Source organism: Dryobates pubescens, chromosome 36 (assembly GCF_014839835.1).
Source record: "Dryobates pubescens isolate bDryPub1 chromosome 36, bDryPub1.pri, whole genome shotgun sequence".
Lineage (NCBI taxonomy): Eukaryota > Metazoa > Chordata > Aves > Piciformes > Picidae > Dryobates > Dryobates pubescens.
In genome coordinates, this window is record NC_071647.1 from 7,681,758 (window position 1) to 7,697,853 (window position 16,096).

At 49.3% G+C, this 16,096-nt stretch overlaps 2 protein-coding genes across 2 annotated transcripts; one reads left to right on the top strand and one right to left on the bottom strand.

Annotated features, from left to right (window-relative positions):
- Nucleotides 1–4,081: 4,081 nt before the first annotated feature.
- On the bottom strand, nt 4,082–4,792 carry LOC104299583 (feather keratin Cos1-1/Cos1-3/Cos2-1). Its single transcript, XM_009899760.2, is given in 3 exon segments — nt 4,082–4,402; nt 4,654–4,746; nt 4,748–4,792. Coding segments are annotated over 3 exon segments (453 nt in total). The 5' UTR covers nt 4,787–4,792.
- A 1,991-nt stretch (nt 4,793–6,783) lies between these two features.
- On the top strand, nt 6,784–8,647 carry LOC104299585 (feather keratin Cos1-2). The gene is given in 4 exon segments (XM_054176877.1): nt 6,784–6,832; nt 7,902–7,922; nt 7,925–7,968; nt 8,321–8,647. Coding segments are annotated over 4 exon segments (441 nt in total).
- Nucleotides 8,648–16,096: the final 7,449 nt, after the last annotated feature.

Here is a 16,096-nt window from a genome sequence, read left to right on the forward strand (position 1 = left end):
GTCACGATGAAATGCATGAAAGCTTAAAGTTGGTTGATTTGATTGTAGGATTTGCTCACAAGTAACAGCAGGAGGAGTGGGATTGCCCTGGAATGAGGTTCCCTTAGGTTGGCCTCAATTGTGTGCAAGATCCATGCCATTTGACTTGGAGATGCACAAATTCATGACTACAACCTGTGCAATGAACACCACTTGCTGTAGCCAAGTCATTAGCAAGGCAGAAATATGATGTGCCCCACGTGTGCCGCAGGGAAATGTGGGAGGTACATAAACAACTTAACCACCCTTGAAAAGCACCTTAGTGGAGTTATTGCAGGTCAGGAGGGTAGCCCTGCCAAACAAGATGGCTTTAGATTACTTAGTGAGCCAAGGGGGCACTTGTACTCTAATTAGGAAAGAATGTTGCCCGTAGGTAGAAGATGGTTTTAAGATCCAGCAATGAGGAAAATCATCTATTGAGAAAGCAGTGAAGAATGGGAGAGGACAAAAGAAAAATCCTGGTGGAATTGGCTTACCTCTTGGTTACAAACCTGCAGTGACTCAAGGAATGTCGGTGGCTGTTGTGACAGTAACAGCTGCAGGTATCTGATGTTGTTTCAGAATCCAATTTGTTCCACTGACCATCCAGTGTCTAACAAAACTGTGCAGAAACCCCAATGAAGAGAAATATCATTATCATTGTTACAGAGCAAGACCATGAGGTTCCCAAGAAAGAAATTCTTGGAAGTCTCAAAGGGAGGAATTGTTGGGAAATGGTTACAAATTCAATTAGCTTGTGCAGCTGGGGCCACCTCAGCAATGTAACCACATCCTTATCACCTGTAACAAAGAGTCCTTGCATCCTTATCACTGAAGCTTCCACATATATCTTCCCCTTACCTAACAAACTGTCCTTCAAAACCAGCTAGAACCAGTTGATAAGTGTCCAGGACCTGACATACAAAGTGATGATCTAACTTATGACCATATAAGGAAGAAGAGTTCAAAGGATTAAAGAAACTTCGCAAAAATTTTCTCTCCTGAAAACCATCAGAGACCCTCAGGACCACACCTCCTAGCTGGAAGAATCCTGTCCCAAATAAACTACTCATCCTCTGAGCACGTGCAATGAATTTGAGAGATTCTGAAGCTTTAATGTGAAGCGAGCAAGAAAGTGACCACTGGCTAGTTAGTGAGTGCGGACTTGAGGCATATTTCAATGTATGAATATCTGCTGTGGATTTCATCTGCTGCGCTGGATCTGTGGGAATGCCCCAGCACCAAACTTGCTCAACAATGCAATAGAGCAGGTGTTGATACAAAAGCCAGCATTATTCCCCATTTCAGTGACACTGAAGAGCCCTTTGGCTCTGTTTGGTGAAGTGCCCACAGGATACTGGAGCAGAGCTCCTGTGGGAGGAATTCCCTTCTGTGATTTTTTCCCTCACAGACCATGCACTCGTGCAGCTAGGACTGGAGTGGATTTTCCATCCCATTTTGCCATGTTCATCTCCATGTGGTAGGTGGCTCCCAGATTCTCTCTCTAGGGCATTGAATATCTGCTCCTCTTAGCAGAGAGGAAGGGAGACTTCTCTCATATTGTTGCAGTTGACAGTCAATTCATCCAGCCTCTGTCCCTGGCTGTGTTTCCAGCACACCACTGCCAATGAGTTGCTTATGATGGTGGTGTGCTTCAAAAGAACTTCTGCCACATGGGTGGTGTGCATTGGACTGCATCTGGATCTGAGGGTGACTGCTTGTCATTCCAATCACTATAAATCACCTCCAGCAGAGTTAATTCACTCAGGCACTAGATACCCCTGTCCATGGGTTGGTCTGCTTGCCTAGGTGACATATGACCTTTCCTTTGCAGCTGACAGAAGCCACCTACAGAGGCTGAGCATCTGTGTCTCTTTTCCAATTGCCTTGTCAATGTCGCCTTCCCCAGAGAGAGATCCCAACTGCTTTGCTTCTCTGCCCTCCAATTCCAACCCCCGGCCCCATAATCCCAGCATGGGAGGAGCCAGGTGATCATGGGCTCACCTTTTTCATATCTTTTTTTCGTATCTCACAGATCACTCAGTGATAAGGATTGGGTCATTATACCTGGCTCTTCCTCCTGTTCCCCTGATGGCTTTGGTTCATCAGTATCATCCCTCATCAGGAGAAGTGATGTTCTGGTCTATTTCTGTTTCTGTAGAGAGGCAACTGACACCTGCACTACCTGGTTAGCTGCTGCAGAGACATTCTCTTACCCTTGTCAACACAGGATAGTGATGAGAAGGACTTAGTAGGTGGATGCAAGTCCCCAGCACATGGCAGTGATTTGTGCCTCTCAGGAACTGCCAGGCTGACAAGATTCTTCCAAATACTTTGCTAGTTTTCCAGGATTCTGCACTTCTTCAGGAGTGAAATTGCAAAGCACTGGAGGTGACTACTGCCCTAGGCACTTGCCCATACATTCCATGCAACCTGACACTATCCAGCCTTGGGGCAGATCTTTGGAGGGTGTAAACCTGAAGAAGATGTGGGACACCATCAGGAGACATTGCAACATGAGCAGACTGGCTTGGACATTTCAGAGATATTCAACATTCGACAAAGCTGAGAAAATCTCCTCCCCTGTCTCACCAAAAAATGGGGTGAGATAACTGAGAAAGGAGAATGCTCCAACCAAATTCCTTAACTCCATGCTCAGTGCTGTAATCATCTCATAAGTGACAACATACTGCAATAGCATAGACTTGATCCATGGCCCTGAGATGACAATCACCAGAGGGAGCATATGATGATCACCATGGAGCACATGGGGAGTTGTATAGTATCAAGATGCTAACAGGTAGACCCCCACTGAGGCCATGGACTGTTGAACTAATTGTTTTAACAGGCCTCAGTCAGATGTCTCATTATCTCAAACCTTTGGGCTCCACACTGGATGTGAAAAATGCAATCTCCTGGGCAGGAGGTAGAGGGCACAGAACAATGTGGGTAATTTCTGGATACGGTTAGGAGAGGGTTAATTTTCTCACAGGAAGCAAGAAGCAGCCACATCCAGAGTAGCCAATGGGGCACTGGATGCCATTGTGACATCATGGCCAGTGTAGAAGGGGAGGTCCAGTGAGGGCAGGGGGATTTTGGCTCTGGCCTGTGGGCTGAGCTGGTCAGGTTTCCTATCACTGCCTTTCAGTGTTTCTTCTTTCGTGGTGGTGTAACTCCTGCTGCTCCTTGGATCTCTGGGGTATTCAGCCCAGGGGTTTTCCATTTGCTCCCAGTTCTTCTTCCAATGCCACTACAGGGTGGAGGGCAGAGTATTAAGGCTTCAAGGGGCTTGGCTGAGCCTAAACCACAACACCTGGGTGCATTGGCCTCTTCATCACCTCCTTCAAAAAACCAAGGTGGCTGTGAGCTGTAACAAAGACCATAGGTAGGGATTTCTTCAAGTGTGGTTGGGTAGAGGAGAATGCTGGGAGAAAGCTGCCAAGGTCTTTGCCCAAGAGAGCTAAGCTAGAGTGAGACACTCGGCTGAGCATCCCTCAGCCTCACTATCAGTTCATTCCTGAAAGCAGGAAATTAGTTGACTGCATTACCAAGCACACAAATTCCCCTGCAGGAAATCACAGCCTCCATTTCCTTCATTTTTCCCCTTGACTATACTGGAAGAGATGCCAGAAAAGAAAGGAGGATTCAGAGGCCCAGGCTTGGATGCAGCACAGCTTTAATGATTCTAGAGAAGAAAAGGAGGTGGCTCATAGGGAGCACCAAAGACTTCACCCACTAAGATGAGGTGGAGCTGTTTCAGAGTGTCCAGCCCTGCAGAGAGAAGGACACCAACAGTCAGGCTGCTGGCACTGGGAGGCCCCTCTAGGCTGGCATTGAGTCACACTGACCCTAAGAAGAAGAAAGAAAAGAGAGTTGAAGAAGGACGCAGAGGCACAGGCTTGGATGCAGTACAACTTTAATGAGTTTAGAGGAGAAAAGGAAGTGGCTGAGAGTGAGCACCAAGGGCTTCACCCACTAAGATGGAGTGGATTTGGTACATCTTCTGTTCAGCACCATGTTTTGAGGCTTTGAATGTTCTTGTGCAAGGTTTTTGCCAGCAGCTTTAGCAGGGTCTGCAGCAGTAGCGGTTGGTGATGCAGGAGAGGTCAAAGCCCCCGGAGCTGATGGACACTCCCTCAGAGCTGAGGATGCTGCCAACAGCAGCAGAGGTGGAGGAGCCCACAACAGTGTTCTGAGGGAAGGAGCTGAGGATGGGTCCAGGCAGGGTCACCACCACAGGGGAGGGCTCAATGACCACAGTGGAGCTCTGGCACTGTCTGCAGCAGGGCTCATTGCAGCTGTTGGCCAGTGGGGTTGGGCCACAGGGCTGGCAGCAGGGCTGGCAGGGCTTGCAGCAGGACATGGCTTGGGTCTGGATGTGCGCCTGGGAGAGAGGAGAAGGACATAGAAAATAGGGACACATGAGAAGCAGGCATGAACTCAACCACTCAAGTTTCCTCCTGATCAGACATACACTGTCCAATTCAAAGCCCATGAGACACCTCAACTAAGTCCTCTCCCCTTCCTTCTCACAGGACAAGCAGCTCCCAGTCCCGGCATAGCCCCTATCAGAGGAGACATACATCAAGAAGAGATCTGATGTTGAAAGAGGAAGAGTAGAGGCTTCAAACTCACCTGATTCCCAATGAGAAGGAGTCAAGAGAAGTGGATGAGGGAGCAGATTGCTGAGCTGCCTTTTATAGCAGTGCTGCAGTGCCTCAGGCCCAGAGGCAGCTTTGTGGAAGGAAGAATTCTCTGAGCAGATCATGACAAATGTAAACTATCCCAGATGATGGGATGGATTTCCTGCTCTGCTGCTACATCACTTCCTGCCTTCCACCTTGCCCTTTCCCACTGGAGGCTTAAAGTGTCAATATGAGAGCCCCAAGTGCTTCTGCAGCAGACACCTGCCAACACAGTCAGGAGACTGAAGTGCTAGTGGCATCCTGTGCATGCAGGCGATGTGGGCCATTTCTGTGGGCCTGTTTGTGGCCAGGTTTTCAGGAGATGGACACCACTCATGCTTTTCTCCAGATGCCCAAACACCAACATGTGAGAGGAATTGCCACAGCCTTGTCTTTTGCTTGTGACAGCTGCTTGTGACACCTGGGAGCCCAGGAGCTCTGAGCATGCTGCTGTTCTATCATCCCTTCTTGTCTCCAAATTGTATATGGAATCATTTATGATGATGGGTTCAAGCCCTCCTTCATTGTCTTATACCCTGTCCTCTGATAAATTCTGTGGCATTGCTCTGGGCTGTGAGCATTCATGAAGGAGTGAAGGCAGGACATGCTGAGACTCTTAGGGAATGGGAGAAGAAAGTTGAAGGGAGACCTTGTGGGTGTCCATGTGCTGTAAGGATGTCTGTTGTCAGTCTGGAAGTTCCCAAGAGACAAAAATCACTGCAGTGTTTTGGGGCCTGGCCCATGCCTATTAAGGGCTTCCCATCAGTGTTCAGAATGCTCAGGGGCAAGACAAGGTCTCTGGGCCCACAGACAGACCAACAGGCATGACAGCTGCACCAGAGAACCAGCCTGTGCCAGGATCAGCTGCCCTTGAGCAGAAAAAGAACCATACCAGGAAAGCAACTCCTCTGGCAAAGGGTGAGGATGAGTCAGGTTCATCAGGGCAACAGGAGAAAGAACCAGGGGCACTCACTCAGTCTTTATCTCTGGCTTTGGAAGATGGCCAAAGACAAACAGCAGATGAAATGGCAAGCCCCAGCAACGCAAGAGAAGTCTCTCTTCCTCTGTACAGGCCTGTGTCCCTGCCATGAAGAACTGTCTCAGAAGATCAGGCAAATCCAAGGGATCCTGTGCTATTTCCCTCCTGTACGCTACTGTGTCTCACCCATGAGGAGCAGGCACTTCCCTGTCCAAGGGAGAGAATCTGGGAGGTACACACCACAGTGTACCCTGTGGGTTTTACTTATGTGACCATAGGTAGGACATGAGCAAGTGGGATGGAAAATCAATTTCAGCCTAGCTGCATGAGTCTATGAATTACAAGTTAAACAGACAAAAAAGGGAAATTCCCCCTTGAAGACTGCTGCCCCAGTTTCCAGTGGAAAGTCACCCCAAAAGAGCAGAGAAGCTGATCCTCTTTCTCATCCTCCAGAAAGGACTCCCAAAGCAGGCTGTGCTAACCCAGCACAGGTGCATGGGAGGAAAAGCTGCAGCCAGCTCTGCACTGATGCACTCCCCAAAGACTCTTGAGGAGAGGATAGCCTGGTCTAGGTGCATCTTGGATCCATCCACATCTCCTTTTCTCTCTGAGGGGGTGCACTGCTCTGACAAAGGGGAAAGGCAGCTGCAGAGGTTTGAAGAAGGCTCTTTTGGATTCTGAACTTCAGGTTGGAGCCTGGCTCATCTCTGAGCTTGCAGGTTTCCCTGCCAGATGAAGGGACACATACAGATACCCAGGGTGGTTGCAATGCAGCATTAGGTGTTTGCAGGCATTTCTGACTGGGGATGGGGGTACTCCACTGGGCCATTGAATGAAAAGCCCTTCCTACCACAGAGAATCTAGAGCCAACAGGGTCCCTCACTCTAAAGGTCTGGCTACAGGAGCAAGACATCTTCCTGACAGAGAAGTCAAGAGCAAATGAGCATTGCAGGTGTGCTGAGCAGCAGCTTTTTCTCCTCCCCATGGCAGTGGCTGTGCCCCTGGCAGAGTCATTTCCGGCAGCTCTGCACTCGTGGGGCTCTGGCTGGGACCTGTGGCCTTTGGAGTCTCTCTCACACACGCAGCAGGATCGGTCTCAGCATGCGCCTCGCCTATCTCCTCCTGGCTGCCTTCCTGAGGCAACCACAGGGTAAGCACTGCCTTGCACTGCAAGTATGGTTCCTCTGTCAAATCAGGACATTCTCATCCCTTCAGGAGGAGCTTCTCTTCAGTTGTGGGTTGCTACTGGGAACCATCAGCTCACACAGGCAGTTTTTCGAAAGACTTCCTGATGAATTTGTTATACATAATGATAGAATCAGATGCATGACCTATTAAAATCTTAGTATATTATTATATTAAATACATTAATTGCACTACTGAAGAACACATATCTGAGAAAAGATTTTACATGTCAGCAGAGGACCACCTCAGCATAATGAGCTGAGCAGTCATTAACATAAGCAGAAAGAAACTTCTCTTGCACAAGCTCAGGTGACCAATCGTTCCCTTTGGGGCAGCTCATTCTTTGTTACCATTTCTCTACAAAGCCCAATGCGTCTCTGGGCAGCTGAGCTGGCTGTGGTTAGACACCTGGCACCTGATCCTGCAGAACAGAAATAAAGACAAATCTCTCCACTCAGTGAGTTGATTGGTGTCTGGCAGCCTGGGTGAAGAACCCTGATTTAGGGACAAAAACAACAGCCCAACTTCAAAAAAAGAGCACCCATCCTGTGGCTGAAGCTGGAACATGCAGCACAGTCTGCAAGCTGCTGACACTGAGGTTAGGCCATGAGGCTGTCAGGTCTTCATCACGATCAGGATTAATAGCAGCTGGCCCTTGGAGTCTCACCAGCACACACTGGGTGCCTTTTTTCTGCAGAGGGAGTGCTCTCAAATTTGGGTTAATGTCAGGGTCTTGTCTTCCCATTTCCTGTAGCTTCAGAGAGGGCAGCCAACTTCAGAGGAACCTCTCATGACTCTGCTGCCTGCACTGCTGCATTCCTGACCTGGAACTGCTGAGGCCTTTCCTCCCAGCGCTCAGAAGAAGCTTTAGCTGGGGTGTGGTCCTGACACAAACCTGGAAATGAAAAGGCAGCAGTGCAGGAAATGAAAGCACAGCCATGTCCTTAGCTGTGATGCTTTGCATTCAAGATGAGCTTCTGCAAAGATTGTTACCTCTGCCAAGGTGCCTCTGGTCCTGCGGCAATGAGGGGCAGGTATAAAAGGCAGCCCAGGTCCTGCTCTCTCATCCACTTCTCCTGCCTCCTTCTCCTTGGCAACCAGGTGAGTCTGGAGCCCCTTCTGCTCCTCTTCCATAATGAGATCTCTCCCTGATGGAGCTCTCAGCTCCTATTGGCTCTGTTCTGTCCTGGGTTTTGGAACTTTGTGTCTGGAGAGTGGGAAGCAGGGAGAGGGTCTGCTAAGGGGGGAAGCAGGGAAGTGTCTGAGGAGCCTTTGGCTTCTGAACTCAGAGAGAGCTGCCCTGGGCCAGGTTGCTCTTAACAGGGTGATGAAGACTGCACAGATTCCAGCTGGGCACTCAGGCTTGGCCTTGGCTCCTTTGAGATAGTGTCACCAGGCTGCTCCTCCCTCATCCACTTGCCTTCTCTGTTTCCTCCCCTGCCTTCTCTTCCAGGTGAAGCTCCAGACTCAAGCCATGTCCTGCTGCAGGCCATGCCCACCCTGCCAGCCCTGTGGCCCAACCCCACTGGCCAACAGCTGCAATGAGCCCTGCTGTGTGAAGTGCCAGGACTCCACCATTGCCATCCAGCCTCCTGCTGTGGTGGTGACCCTGCCTGGACCCATCCTCAGCTCCTTCCCTCAGAACACTGCTGTGGGCTCCTCCACCTCTGCTGCTGTTGGCAGCATCCTCAGCTCTGAGGGAGTGCCCATCAACTCCGGGGGCTTTGACCTCTCCTGCATCACCAACCGCTACTCTTGCCGGCCCTGCCGCCCCTGCTAGAGCTGCTGGCAACAGCTTCAGAGAAGGACCCCCAGGCACTCAGAATGTGATGTTGGACAGAGGATCACACTTTGGGCCATTGCTTTAGGAGCAGCTGATCATCTCAGGCTTGACCTGAAGAGGAAGCCTGAACAGTGATATTCTGGATTCCCTGAAGACATGGCCAATGTTCACCTTTCCTGCCTTCCACTCACACTTTTTCTCTCTTCCTTGGTCACAATTTGCTGCTTTCAAAACTGCTCTGTGGACCCCCAGGAACCAAGCTGGAGGGGTGCTCCAGCCTGGACTCCCTTTGCCATGCAAGGAACAGATGCCCTGTGGGGACTCCGCCACAGGAAAAGGGAAACACATCTTTGCCTGCTCCTGCTGCTCCCTGTGCTGGGCACCTCCACTTGGAGTGACCTCATTTCCTTCTTTAGACTCATTCAAAGTCTTTGAGGGCATTCACTGGGTATCATTTTTCTCTGGCTTCTGCCGCTGCTTCTGCTGTTGCTTTTCTGCAAAATACTCTAAAGGATTGGTCATTGCATCATTCCATTAAACTCTCCTTGTCTCAACCACTGGGCTTTTTGTGTGTTTCTCTCATTTTCACTCCCAATGTGTGCACTGGGCTTGCTTGTTAAAGCAGGCAGTCTCAGACTAGAACAACTCTGGAACATTCCATGTGAGCAGTAATCCTGACAACTGCTTTCATCAAGAGAGGACCTGTGAGCATGTGGGAGGCCCTGGGGAGCTCAGTAGGCTACAAGGTCTCAGAGAAGTGTGTTTCTGTTGATTTAGCTGGTGCTGTGCTGGTGAAGAATGCCCAGAAGATGAGATTGCTGAAGGATTGCAGGACTTGGCCATAGCTTGACCCAAAGTCCCTACTCAACCTCTCTCTGTCTCCTTCATTCTCAACTAGGGGCCATTGCCAGCACACCTGGCCTTTGGCAGCAGGGAGAGGTGTTATCTGAGAGAACTGTGAAAAATGTAGTGGTCCTGATCCAGCCAGTGCCACCACAGTGAGCTGAAAGACAAACTGACGGAGTAGGTTCTGAGGAGGTGATCACAGCTGCAGCGTGGGCCAAATGGCAACCATCTGCAGAGCCAGTGGCTATTTATTAAGGAGTTTGTGCATGGTATAATTCACATTCCCACAGCTTACCACTCTGTGTTAGTTTTAGGCTGTACATTTAAAGTTTTCCACAGATCTTGAACAGAAAGTGGTAAAATGTAAATAAATCACTGTTGGGTGTAAAAAGGAAAATAATGGTAAGTTCTAAACAATCCATTGGAGAGGTATCAAACATAAGATAGTAATGAAAACAATCTCTTTTTTGGTTTCTTCAGCTTTGGCTGATGCTTCTCCTGGCTTTACTGGCCTTGACTGCATTGCTTTTGCTGTGCCTGGTAGTAACAACTACTTCTCTGCTCTTCCACTTGTCCTTTTTGTGTCCAAGGAGAGGGTAAGGAGGGGAGCGGGTGAAGGGACAAGGTTGCAGCTCCCCTGCTTATTTGCCAGGGAGGTTCTTCTACTGTTTGTAAATTGTAAATATCTGTAACTATTGTATGTTTAGTACATACTCATTGCATTTCATTGTAGATCGTAATTTTGCTTGTAAATACAGCTTCATTTGTTTCCAACTGTGCTGGTCTGGCAAATTTAATGCTTGGGGGAATTTTCAACCCTCCGCACAGCTGGCTGTTTTATCTTCATTTTAACAAGTGGCTTTCTCCCCACTTGCCTCTCCCATCTGTTTCAAAGATACAGCATTTTATTATCTTTAGTCCCATCCTTTCTCACACGATTCACAGTACAACATCACAACATCCTCTTAGCTACTCCCCTCTTTTTGTTTTTAGTTTTGTGTACATGGCAATCATGGAATTCAGTCCAGAATTGGATGTCTTTTGGTTTCATTCACACAGGATCAGCCTCTGGATCACTCTTAAGTTGACTTCCAGCTTTGTGGGGATGGCCATCAGAGCAGATAGAGTTCCATCCTCTTTGAAGGCAGGGGACTTGAGGTGCATGAGCCTTGTGCCAATCACAGGCAGTTTGGCCTGCTCTCCCCTCTTGGATGGCTCTTTTCATAATAGAGAAATCCATCCCTCATGTCAGGGTCTGGTATGGCATATGTCTCCACCACTCAGCGTTTGTTGGGTCACAGCCAACAGCGGAGCTAGAGGTTCTTCTTGGTGGAAAACACAGAGGCCAACCTAGTCTTAGCCTTGACTGTGGTAGGTGGTGCTAGGTCGGCCCCAGACCTTTTACCTGGTTGCTAATGCAGAGCCTCATCTGCCTGATCTGGTGACAAAGAACTACCTTGTACATAACCTGTAGTTTGCACACAGAGTCTGCTGCAACACCAAAATGGCATTCTGCTGCCATTAAGGCAGAATGATTCCTGTTTAGAAAATTAAGAGCATATAAAGCCATTGCTAGCTGATTGTGTGGTGTACACAGTCTCAAGCTGCACCAGGAGAGGTTTAGACTGGATGTTAGGAAGGAATTCTTCATAGAGAGAGTGACTGCCCATTGGAATGGGCTGCCCCAGGGAGGTGGTGGAGTCGCCATCATTGGAGATGTTTAGGAGGAGACTAGATGGGGTGCTTGGTGCCATGGTTTACTTGATTAGGTGGGTTGGATTGGTTGATAGGTTGGACGCGATGATCTTGAAGGTCTCTTCCAACCTGGTCTATTCTATTCTATTCTATTCTATTCTATCAGCAATATTCTCCCTTCTTTGTTTTAAAAGCAGGGTTTCAGTGTAGAATGAGCATGTTCAACTATCATCTGTGCTGTGGGGTTGTATGCAATGCTTGTCTTATGGCGAATCCCCCACTGCTGTAAAAAGAATTGTATAGTACAAGCTGCATAAGCAGGTCCATTATCTGTTTTGATTACTTTTGGCACTCCCATAGTTGTGAAACAGCTTAACCAGTGACTCTGTATGTGTGTAACCTTCTCCCCTGTAGCTGCAGTGGCATGTATCATTCCAGAAAAGGTATCAATTGTAACATGAACCCATTGGAAATGATCAAACAATGGTGTGGTTTTACACCTGTTTGTCAGATCACATTGGATTTTATGCATCTTGGATTTACTGCATTCACAGAGCGGGTACCTGCTGTCTGCTGGTAGTCTGGACAAGCCTGGATGATATCTAAGGCTTGCAATTTAGTAAGGTCAAATGTCTTCATGTTGCAGTTTGAGCTGGGTGCCCCCCTGGTGTGTTCACTTCCTGTGTCCAGAAGTCCAGCCCAGAGGGATGGACACAGGAAATTGTGTATTTCCTACCATAATTCTTTGCACCACTATAAGATCCAGTGCGGAGTCTAGCACTCTCTCTTTTCTTCCTCCTCCACCAGCCGGTAACTGGGGGAGATGTCTCCTGGCTTTGGGCCTGGCTAGGCCCAAGGCCACGGGGGGATGGGCAGTCTCAGGCCTGGCCAGCTGAGACTAGCCCAGCAGAGGGAGAGGGAAGAAGGAGCCCTGAGGGTCTCGGGTGTACCCTCAGGTGGGAATGGGATGCCTCTGGGTTTGCTTTGGGATCTCTCTTTGTCACTGTGCTTTGGGTTTTCTGTAACCTTCACTGCTTTCTATTTAAACTTTCATCACTTTTGCAATCCGTTTGTCTGAGTGTTTTATTCCTGCCTGTGGTGGGGAGAGAGGGGGCTGCCTCAACCCAGCACATTCTTGGTAGCAGAGGATGGTTGTTGTGGGGAGGGGATCTCCCTCCAAACCCACCACATTCTTGGCGAGCCAGGCCGCCCGGGTCGTCCACTCGGAGTGCCGCAGGGACCGGCTCTATGCTCTTCCCCCACGTTTTTGGACGAGTTCCGAAAATGGTGCCTAGCACCTGGCTCCACCTCCCTTCTTCTCAGCAGGTTGTGGAGCAGCCCCTCCCCTCCCGGGGTGGGGCTGTGTACTTGGAGCTGCCACATCTGTGGTACGCGAACGCCCAGTGGAGGGGCGGTGTACCTGTGGCATGCGTCTGTGGAGCCTCGGGCCACGGCTGAAAGCGGTCAGCACTGGGCTTGGGATAGGTCCGTGCGGTGTTGAGAGAGGCTCAGCGTGCTGTTTTCCTGGAGGGGTGGAGAAGCAGCAGACCCTGATTGTTCTGACTGGCTTGCCCCAGGGCTGGAAATATGCCGCTGAGTGGATAGAGATGGGAATGAAGGTTTGGTTGAGAAGTTGTGAGGTTCTTTCCAGGTGACCAGGATGTCCAACGGATCCATGAAGAGCTTGCACCGCAGAAGAGTGAACTCTGCATCGCGGGAGGCTCCATTAAATGAGAGGAGAAGGACTGGAATGGACTGACACTTGAGCCTAAATGAGAGACTGGTTGAGTGGACGCCCAGATGAAGATGTGGACTTCGCCGGACATGTCATCAGAAGATTTCTGATTTGATGATGTGTTTGGGTGCAGAGATTATGGTATGAAATACAGGGGTGGCATGTTGCAGTTTGAGCTGGGTGCCCCCCTGGTGTGTTCACTTCCTGTGTCCAGAAGTCCTGCCCAGAGGGATGGACACAGGAAATTGTGTATTTCCTACCATAATTCTTTGCACCACTATAAGATCCAGTGCGGGGTCTAGCACTCTCTCTTTTCTTCCTCCTCCACCAGCCGGTAACTGGGGGAGATGTCTGCTGGCTTTGGGCCTGGCTAGGCCCAAGGCCACGGGGGGATGGGCAGTCTCAGGCCTGGCCAGCTGAGACTAGCCCAGCAGAGGGAGGGGGTAGAAGGAGCCCTGAGGGTCTCGGGTGTACCCTCAGGTGGGGATGGGATGCCTCTGGGTTTGCTTTGGGATCTTTCTTTATCACTGCGCTTTGGGTTCTCTGTAACATTCACTGCTTTCCATTTAAACTTTCATCACTTTTGCAATCCGTTTGTCTGAGTGTTTTATTCCTGCCCGTGGTGGGGCGAGAGGGGGCTGCCTCAACCCAGCGCACTTCTGTAGCTGTAGGCATTTTGATGGAAAACGTTGTGAGAAGCCTGAGCTTTCTGAGAAGCTAGAGTGGTTGCTACAATGGCATCAGCCCAGGTATTTCCTGCTGTCAGGGGTCCTGATAAATCAGTGTGAGATCAAATATAGGTGATAAACAGAGGAGGTTGGTGTTTATCAATTAAGGCTCGCAGGGCTGGAAACATAATAGCTTCTTACCAATTTCCATTTCTAATGCCACCTCAAGTCGCTGTACAACCTTAACTACATATGCAGAGTCTGCAACTATATTTATTTCCTGGGTCAGACATGTTGTAAGGCCAAGATGGCTGCTTGCAGCTCAGCATTTTGTGTGGAACCATTCTGAGAACATACACAAGTGTGCCAGCTTCCATCTTGTAGCCATGCAATGCCTGCCTTACTTGTTTTGCCAAAGCCATCTAAGATTGTTAATGCAGCAGGGATTGGAGTATGGCTAACCTGTGCGGTGCATAACAGTGTGGTAAAGGGTGCGCATGCCCCAAATATTGCCAAAACTTGTGCCTACATGTTTTGTTCAAACCCCACTTCCCCCTCCTTTCTGGAGTGTGTACTCAGCCAGAGCTGAGTAAACAAAGGGCCCTAGGTATCAACAAGCCTGGGTAAACAACCCAAACTGCCTTTTTTGGGGTAAGCAAGATCATGCACCCACCTTACAGGATGCTTGTGCTGTGCTTGTGCTTCTTCAAACATGGGCCTAATTCTAACCATATGCTTTACTATTGGCTAATGGTGCTGACCATGTTTGACTATTGGCTAAATCCAAGCCTCAAGCAAGTTATAAATATAACCAAATTGTAAACAACTTGCTCTTCTGTTCTTTCGTTATTGCTCTTCTGCTGTTAAGCTATTCTGCTTGAGTACTACCTTGAGTACTGTGTCCAGTTCTGGGCCCCTCAGTTTAAGAAGGACATTGAGACACTTGAACGTGTCCAGAGAAGGGCAACAAGGCTGGGGAGAGGCCTTGAGCACAGCCCTGTGAGGAGAGGCTGAGGGAGCTGGGATTGTTTAGCCTGGAGAAGAGGAGGCTCAGGGGTGACCTCATTGCCCTCTACAACTACCTGAAGGGTGGTTGTAGCCAGGAAGGGGTTGGCCTCTTCTCCCAGGCAACCAGCACCAGAACAAGGGGACACAGTCTCAAGCTGCGCCAGGGGAGGTTTAGACTTGAAGTGAGGAGAAAGTTCTTCACCGAGCGAGTCGTTTGTCATTGGAATGGGCTGCCCACAGAGGTGGTGGAGTCACCGTCCCTGGAGGTGTTCAAGAGGAGATTGGACGTGGCACCTGGTGCCATGATCTAGTCATGAGGTCTGTGGAGACAGGTTGGACTCGATGATCCTTGGGGTCTCTTCCAACCTTAGTTATACTGTGATACTGTGCTCTTGCTCTGTGCACATGCTCTAATTTCGTGCATGTGTTCTGCCTTGTCTGCATTCCAGAGAGAAGCTTTGCTACCCAGGAAGAGGCAGAGTCACTCAGTTTACCCAGAACCAGCAAAGAGTCTTCTGTGTAAGCTGCACTGGAACTACAGCTTAGTGTCCTATCTGTATTCCTGCCAGTAGGAAGAAGCTGACACCGTACTTAAAGGGACTGAGCCCCGTTGGTAAGCTTAACCAACTGGGGAGACCTTGCCTAAATCCCTTTCGGCAGTTCTACGTGTCTGCTGCAAACGAAGTTGCAGACCTGTGAGCAAAAGCAAGAACCGCACCCAGCCGTTCCTGTCTGCCGGCTGCTAAGCTGCAGGAGAAGGAGCTGCCCACAGCACCATGCTCTGTAAGCGAAAGGGTCAGGATGATCCAAAGCTCTGTCTGTGCCCTGCTGAGACCATCTGTGAGGTTCCCAGATGCTTGCTTATTTCTGAGTTTTGCCAAGGGAAAGCCGCTCCGTGACACACACCTCACCCTTCACTCTCAAGCCACTCCAGGAGGGAAATGTGACCGTTTGACACTGTGCCTTTAAGGACAAGCAGTGCTGAGACACTGGCTAAATGTTTTCGGTACTAGAACCAAAACATTCTGATATTCTAAACGAATTTCATTGGTGGATAGACAAAATTGTGAAGCAGTTGGAATTTTTTTTTTCCTCAGTTCAGTTTTCGTCGGGGAGTTGGGGAGTTTGGAGTTTCAGCCTGTTCTCCCTGCCTGCTCTCTCTGCGAACTGCTAGAGTTGGCCTTCAGATAAGCAAAAACTAATCCTGCATGGGCTTTTGAAGCTTACTACAACTCTTTTCCTTAGTAACTTGCCTTTCTCTCTCTCTAACCCCTTTTTGGGTGTGGCCGTTTGACACTGTGCCTTTAAGAAAGGGGCACACTGGCTAAATGTTTGTAAAATATTTTGGTATTCTAAACGAATTTCATTGGCCAAGTATAGGGGGGGAGGTGAGATTGGACCCAGGGGAGCTGGGAACTTTCTCTCAGTCTTCCTTCCTTCGCTGTCCCTTTCGGCTGGATCTGCTTCTGGGCTTCTTGCCAAGAGATAAGAACT